The sequence below is a fragment of the Salmo trutta genome, chromosome 12 (assembly GCF_901001165.1).
Source record: "Salmo trutta chromosome 12, fSalTru1.1, whole genome shotgun sequence".
Taxonomy (NCBI): Eukaryota; Metazoa; Chordata; class Actinopteri; order Salmoniformes; family Salmonidae; genus Salmo; species Salmo trutta.
The window spans coordinates 27,861,474-27,869,848 of record NC_042968.1 but is presented as its reverse complement, the minus strand read 5'-3'; the positions used below and the strand labels follow the sequence as shown (position 1 = coordinate 27,869,848).

The 8,375-nt window shown below is 44.8% G+C and overlaps 1 protein-coding gene across 1 annotated transcript in view; it reads left to right on the top strand.

Moving 5' to 3' along the window:
* The first annotated feature begins 4,794 nt into the window (after nt 1–4,794).
* The window catches only part of LOC115203295 (TOX high mobility group box family member 3), a 64,764-nt gene continuing 61,183 nt past the window's right edge, over nt 4,795–8,375 (top strand). The window contains exon 1 of the mRNA XM_029767857.1: nt 4,795–5,615. Coding sequence (XP_029623717.1) covers nt 5,514–5,615 — 102 coding nt within the window. The 5' untranslated portion in view covers nt 4,795–5,513. The remainder of the gene's footprint in view (nt 5,616–8,375) is intronic.

The window sequence follows — 8,375 nt, the reverse complement described above, 5'->3', positions numbered from 1 at the left end:
TTGTGTAGCTAGCAGGACTGACTTTGTGTTAGCTAGCCAACGTTTAATTACATCTGCGCTATGAACTAGACATGGACACGAATGATCCATTGGTAGCTTGTTGTTACCAAGTATTGGTGCTAACCGTGTGTTATAGGATGCTCGCATGCTAGTTAGCTAGTTAGCTACGGCGTCATAGGACACGGTGCACTAGGTGGGTTTTCACGGAAGAATACTGTACCAAGTTATCTAGCGGAAAAAACTAAGTTTGAGCCTATTCCTGAAACATTGAACCATTGTAGTTTACATCAATTTTAATTTCTAGTGGTAGCTAGAAAAGTTATATTTTAGCGTTTCAGTGAATTGTTAGTGAGGGAGGCCCTGCTCTCTCGCTTCCCCAGTTGTTTGGTTAATTTTCATGCCAGTCTCCCTTGCATCAGCGTAGCCTCTCCTGTAGCCTATCAACTATGTGTCGGTCTATCCCTGTTCTCTCCTCTCTGCACAGGCCATACAAACGCTTCACATCACGTGGCCGCTGCCACTCTAACCTGGTGGTCCCAGCGCGCACGACCCACGTGGAGTTCCAGGTCTCAGGCAGCCTCTGGAACTGCCGGTCTGCGGCCAATAAGGCAGAGTTCATCTCAGCCTATGCTACCCTCCAGTCCCTCGACTTCTTGGCGCTGACGAAAACATGGCGCTGCTACTCCTACTGCTCTCTCCTCGTCTGACCACGTGTTCTCGCATACCCCGAGAGCATCTGGTCAGCGGGGTGGTGGCACTGGAATCCTCATCTCTCCCAAGTGGACATTCTCTCTTTCTCCCCTGACCAATCTGTCTATCTCCTCCTTTGAATTCCATGCTGTCACAGTCACAAGCCCATTCAAGCTTAACATCCTTACCATTTATCGCCCTCCAGGTTCCTTTGGAGAATTCATCAATGAGCTTGACGCCTTGATAGGTTCCTTCCCTGAAGATGGCTCACCCCTCACAGTTCTGGGTGACTTTAACCTCCCTACGTCTACCTTTGACTCATTTCTCTCTGCCTCCTTCTTTCCACTCCTCTCCTCTTTTGACCTCACCCTCTCACCGTCCCCCCCTACTCACAAGGCAGGCAATACGCTTGACCTCATCTTCACTAGATGCTGTTCTTCTACTAATCTCACTGCAACTCCCCTCCAAGTCTCCGATCACTACCTTGTATCCTTTTCCCTCTCGCTCTCCTCCAACACTACTCACTCTGCCCCTACTCAGATGGTATTGTGCCGTCGCAACCTTCGCTCTCTCTCTCCTGCTACTCTCTCCTCTTCCATCCTATCGTCTCTTCCCTCTGCTCAATCCTTCTCCAACCAATCTCCTGATTCTGCCTCCTCAACCCTCCTCTCCTCCCTTTCTGCATCCTTTGACTCTCTATGTCCCCTATCCTCCCGACCGGCTCGGTCCTCCCCTCCTGCTCCGTGGCTTGACGACTCATTGCGAGCTCACAGAACAGGGCTCCGGGCAGCCGAGCGGAAATGGAGGTAAACTAGCCTCCCTGCGGACCTGGCATCTTTTCACTCCCTCCTCTTTACATTTTCCTCCTCTGTTTCTGCTGCTAAAGCCACTTTCTACCACTCTAACTTCCAAGCATCTGCCTCTAACCCTAGGAAGCTCTTTGCCACCTTCTCCTCCCTCCTGAATCCTCCTCCCCCTCCCCCCTCCTCCTCCCTCTCTGCAGATGACTTCGTCAACCATTTTGAAAAAAAGGTTGACGACATCCGATCCTCGTTTGTTAAGTCAAACGACACCGCTGGTCCTGCTCACATTGCCCTACCCTAACCTTTGACCTCTTTCTCCACTCTCCCTCCAGAGTAAATCTTGCGTCTTGTGACGGCCGGCCGCCCAACAACCTGCCCGCTTGACCCTATCCCCTCCTCTCTTCTCCAGACCATTTCCGGAGACCTTCTCCCTTACCTCACCTCGCTCATCAACTCATCCTTGACCGCTGGCTACGTCCCTTCCGTCTTCAAGAGAGCGAGAGTTGCACCCCTTCTCAAAAAACCTACACTCGATCCCTCCGATGTCAACAACTACAGACCAGTATCCCTTCTTTCTTTTCTCTCCAAAACTCTTGAACGTGCCGTCCTTGGCCAGCTCTCCTGCTATCGCTCTCAGAATGACCTTCTTGATCCAAATCAGTCAGGTTTCAAGGCTGGTCATTCAACTGAGACTGCTCTTCTCTGTGTCACGGAGGCTCGCCGCACTGCTAAAGCTAACTCTCTCTCCTCTGCTCTCATCTTTCTAGACCTATCTGCTGCCTTTGATACTGTGAACCACCAGATCCTCCTCTCCACCCTCTCCGAGTTGGGTATCTCCGGCGCGGCTCACTCTTGGATTGCGTCCTACCTGACAGGTTGCTCCTTCCAGGTGGCGTGGCGAGAATCCGTCTCCGCACCACGTGCTCTCACCACTGGTGTCCCCCAGGGCTCAGTTCTAGGCCCTCTCCTATTCTCGTTATACACCAAGTCACTTGGCTCTGTCATATCCTCACATGGTCTCTCCTATCATTGCTACACAGACGACACACAATTAATCTTCTCCTTTCCCCCTTCTGATAACCAGGTGGCGAATCGCATCTCTGCATGTCTGGCAGACATATCAGTGTGGATGACGGATCACCACCTCAAGCTGAACCTCGGCAAGACGGAGCTGCTCTTCCTCCCGGGGAAGGACTGCCCGTTCCATGACCTCGCCATCACGGTGGACAACTCCATTGTGTCCTCCTCCCAGAGTGCTAAGAGCCTCGGTGTGACCCTGGACAACACCCTGTCGTTCTCCGCTAACATCAAGGCGATGACCCGATCCTGTAGGTTCATGCTCTACAACATTCGCAGAGTACGACCCTGCCTTACACAGGAAGCGGCGCAGGTTCTAATCCAGGCACTTGTCATCTCCCGTCTGGATTACTGCAACTCCCTGTTGGCGGGGCTCCCTGCCTGTGCCATTAAACCCCTACAACTCATCCAGAACACCGCAGCCCGTCTGGTGTTCAACCTTCCCAAGTTCTCTCACGTCACCCCGCTCCTCCGCACACTCCACTGGCTTCCAGTTGAAGCTCGCATCTGCTACAAGACCATGGTGCTTGCCTACGGAGCTGTGAGGGGAACGGCACCTCCGTACCTTCAGGCTCTGATCAGGGCCTACACCCAAACAATGGCACTGCGTTCATCCACCTCTGGCCTGCTGGCCCCCCTGCCTCTGCGGAAGCACAGTTCCCACTCAGCCCAGTCAAAACTGGTCGCTGCTCTGGCACCCCAATGGTGGAACAAGCAACCTCACGACGCCAGGACAGCGGAGTCAATCACAACCTTCCGTAGACACCTGAAACCCCACCTCTTTAAGGAATACCTGGGATAGGATAAAGCAATCATTCTAACCCCCCCCCCCAAAAAAAGATATAGATGCACTATTGTAAGTGGTTGTTCCACTGGATATCATAAGGTGAATCCACTAATTTGTAAGTCGCTCTGGATAAGAGCGTCTGCTAAATGACTTAAATGTAAATGTATAATGCTTTTTTACACGTTTGCAGTTTAATCATCCAGGAACATAACATAAAAACATCCATCTTGGGTCAACATATCCATAATTGCAAAGTATATTTTCTTGACGAAGTTACATGGATTTTTTACATTTTGTTAACCATCTCAAAGCAAGTGCTGGATCGTTGGACAGCACTCAAAACAATGATTATCTTCTAGCATGGGCATACAATGATGTGCTGTATTTATTTGATTCAATAACACATGCTAAACACCTCCCACTTTCAGAATATCTTATACAATGAAAACATACACCAAAGCTTCACCCACTTGGGACCACAAAGGAACCTTAGATCTGAGATGTTCAATAACGCAAGCTCTCCATTTCTCTAACACGTATGGCAGCACTCCATGTTTAGGAATATGTGTAGGTATGCAAGAAGAATAATACTTTGTCCTTAGATGTTTATGTGTGTGAGTGAGTGAGTGAGTGAGTGAGTGACAGAAAGGTAATAGAAAGCCCTTTGTCCGGGGTCTCTTTGTGGTTGCTAATAAGTGATGCCCCTCATTTTCATCTCTCCACTGGTCAGTATGTATGCAGCAGGCCTACTATCCTGAAGAGATAGATGTGCAGGCAGGTGGTTGAAGTATCTAATAGGCCATGTCTCTACATGGGGCCATATATGTTTGACTCGGCCTGACAAGAAATCAGGTTATCATTATATACATAAGACGCCGAGCACACATAAAGTACATCTCCTCCAATCCCTGTAATGGGAGATTCTGACTGTTAGTTCAATCTTTTCAGAAAAGAAAATAAACAAGCAGGGCTACACATCACTGAGACATGATGATTATTGTAAATAGACTGTTTGTATTCATTCTAGTGTCCCATGTGGTCATATTAGGGAGGGGGCCAACAAGCTGCTTCAGGCTATAACTATCCCTAAGATTGGATTGGCTTTCAAAACTCATGTTTGTTTGTTTTGAAGAGATTTTCATTAAGAAAAATGTGTGATTTAGTAAAGCACATAGAAGCAATTATAGTAATAAGGTTCATTACCATCTTATTACCAGTTTATTACAAAAATAAACAAATTGTTTGTATCCCACTCAATTTGCAATTCAAGCAACTGCTGTAAAAACATGTGTAAATTGCTGATTAAGTATTTTGATATCAAATCTGTCAATCAAAGTATCCCCAGAGACTGAAAGCAGTGTAAAATTTAACTGTCCAGTGTTTTCATTAGGGCAAACGTTGGCTAAATGGGAGTGGCGTGCTGTGTTCAGGGAGTAGCCCGATTTGTTCACACATTGTTCATCAACAGAGCCAAAGACTGAACCAAGCATCTATCTAGTGTTGTACAGCAAATCTACTAATTCCACATTATTGGTTGACCGCACAAATGTATCAGATTTTGTCCCAAAACCCCACTCTCCACTGGTGGAACAATATAGCAGAATTCCAGGGAATACAATATCCGCATTGCTTTGTGCTACCTTCTCCAACTACTGTGCAAACTTGAGGAAAAACAACTTCTGAAAAAAACGAGAGGGTGGGGGGGAAACGAGCCGGACTTCTTTTATACACCTATTATAACGTTAGCTCTGTTTTCAATCTTGTTTCGCAAGCTGAACAGGAGAAGGACGGTTGTGCAGTCTGTCCCTGCCGGTCGCGTGGCTTCTTTGTGTACAGCAGCTGCTTCTAAATGCATGGGCAAACACCACGGCTTGGCGCAGATATCATAAACCTTGAGGACGAGCTTGGACATCGCTCAATCGTTATTTGGGTTTCAAAACTATGAACAGTTTCTTCAACGAGAAGAAGAGGAATAACAAAACTTCGTATTTTATCCCTTACCTCTTCTTATCCCGCTTTCTATTTCTTTGATTTACGGTCCCGATAAAGCTTGCGCGTCTCGCCGCCTTTCTCACACTCTGTGCGCGTGGATTGTAAAAAGGTAGAAACAAATTGAGCTCTGTTCACAGTACAGCTGCGCTGTTGCCTGGTACATCATGGATGTTCGGTTTTATCCGACTGCCGGAGGAAATCCTATTCCAGGAGACCCACCAAACCTGGATTTTTCCCACTGTTTGGGCTACTACAACTATAATAAGGTGAGCATGTATGTTCTACATTGTTTTGCGTACTTCTATCTTGTTTCTGCACACTGCATTCAAACCCCAATCTTCCTTAGTCCAGACCGACTGATATAATGGCAAATGGTGTTGTACACGATTGGGAATGTTTTCTTTGAGAATTAATTAGGCTACTTCATCATCTAATCCTATTCTGCATTGGCATTACAATGTTTTTATAAAATAGACAGAATAACACAATAAGACAAGAGGTCGTTTTACCAGTGCATTACACACTTTTATCAATTAGGCAAGTTACCATCTTCCTTTGGTGCTGGAGTTCTGCATGCCATAATGTTTACGCGTTGAAATGCTTTCTCATATAGCACATCTCTCTGTTGGACGAAGTTTTGGTATCCTATCTCTTGCAGAGTAAGCTATGCATGCCAGGTGGCAGTGACACTGCTACTTTACAATGAGTGATCAACTTGATTACATGTGTGACAGAGCCTTTAAAAAGTGACTTGATCCATAATCATTTAATCATTTAATGGGCAGTGTTTATAATTCCACCTTCTAGTCTATATCACCAATCAACATGCAGTTCATATGTTTTAGATTCACTGAAGGCACATGATAAAGTGATGTCACTACCTATAGAGCTGGTCATATTTGAAGCCAATTCATGAATTGTGAAAGATATTAATTATCCTTGAAGTGAGCAGGTTGTTGATATTGATATCTGATGTCTGATTCAACTGCTGTTGTTTCAGATCGTGATCCCTTCTTTTGCTCACAGATAATATGTCCCTGTTTACTGATGTGTTGCAGTGTTTTGAAAAAAATGTCATACTGTACCTAGTAGGGGTATCCTATGTGAGATATCCTTACACAAACAGTCCCAGACCGACAGGTGGTTTGGTACACAACCAGCAGCAGATATTTGGTATTTTTGTATCACAAGCACAAAGGAGTATTTGTTTTGAAAAGGATAATGGCTGTATTTGACAACATCTTCAGGATGTGGAAGCATGGTAAGCTGCCAAAAGAGAGAGACAGTCCATATCAAATGAGTTTCCAGACTTTTTCCCAGAACATCCTCTAAAACTGTTCTGAGAACCAATAGAAAACATACTATAATCCTGTTCTGAGAACATTCTGAGACCAGAGCAGTGCCAAATAGCCCAGGCTTGTTAAAGCTCCTAAGTGCAACCACATTTGTTTGACTGTCCTATAATAGATAAAGTGGGGTTTTGTGTCTGCTTGAAAACTCCACGGGCCGAAGTTTAAGAAAGGAAATAGTCTTTCTGTCAGGAATAGGCCAAAATGCAATTGTAGTCTGAGAGGGAGAGGAAATGAAGCGCTCCCTCTGCAACATGTCTCATCACAAACCACATATCACATGCCAATTCAGAAGCCCCTGCATGCTGAGTGGAAGGGAGATTTGCATGTGTTTGCATAATGCAAGACACATCATCCCCAAACTGATTCGACCAAACTCATTGAGAGGAAACATTAGTCATCCAGATGATGTGTCAGGTTTTCAAGTTGTATAGACTCAAATTAACTTGGGTTGATAACAGAGTTATTTATTATAGCTTTCATGTCAAGTTCCCACTCCAAGAAGCTGTGACAGTGCCTTGGTCAATGTCAATGGGTACTCAATGTGATGTATAAACAGCAACACCCTCAAAATATTGTCTGAGGAAATAATTCAGTTTTAATCACAATGGGGCCCAGAGGCACTTTCAAACATCACAGATTCTTTTAAATCTACAGAAACATCCAAATGAGTGGCACAAACTTAATTAGGTACTACAGTCATCATTGTTCATGACTAATGAATCCAGCCGTGATTTGGCAATGAGATGAAGGGAATATGTTAATATCATGTACTTTACAAGGGAACATGAGCTGCTAGTAATCTTGTAGAATTGAACCTCGGACCCTTGATGATAAATGTCATTAAGAGCTGAATTTAAGCACACTTCATCTATGCTACCTATTATTCTATACCTTTTTAATATTTAATGGTGTGGATTGTGTTTAGGTGTATGACAGGGCAGTCTCAGCAGGATGCCATTGGTAAAGTGCTTTGATTTAAGCTGGGACACAAAGCAACTATGTTTAGGGGTATATACCCACAGGGACTCTTTTTAGCCACTGATTGGTTGGTAGTTGGTACTTCAGAAATTGTGTGCAGTCTTACATTACATTCAATTTATCTGGGATAATGACTTAGCTTTTACTGGCTCTTTGGTTTATACTGAGCACATGTGGTCTTAGTCAGTGAAATTTACAAGAATTTCTGAAACCTTATGAAAACATGCCTAGATTATTTTTGGTCATCAGGGTGTATTTTCTCTCCTTTCTGTCACAAAAGTTGAATCTTTTATATGTCCCCCTTGGTTTAAATGTGGGACAGTTTGTGGTCTACATAACTGGGAAAACTCTTCAGATTGGACACTACTAAAGGCTATGAGCTTTTTTGGTATTTTCTCAACTGTACTGGTTTACATTTAGCATGTCTCAAAGTCAGGTTTGATTTGACCGTTTGATTGACTGAAATGCCTTTGTTCATGAGCGTCCCCCCCCCCCACCTCCCCTGTTACTGGCACATTTATAGTCCTGTGTTATACTCCCCTGAAGTTTAATAATGTTTTAGATGTAATATACATTCATTTCATTAGCTGCACTGGTAGAGGTAATTAGTTGGTTGTAACCAGATGTAACTGAGGAATGGGTTGCACCTGCAGCACTGCCACTACTACAGAGCTTTAGTTTGTGAAACTATTACTA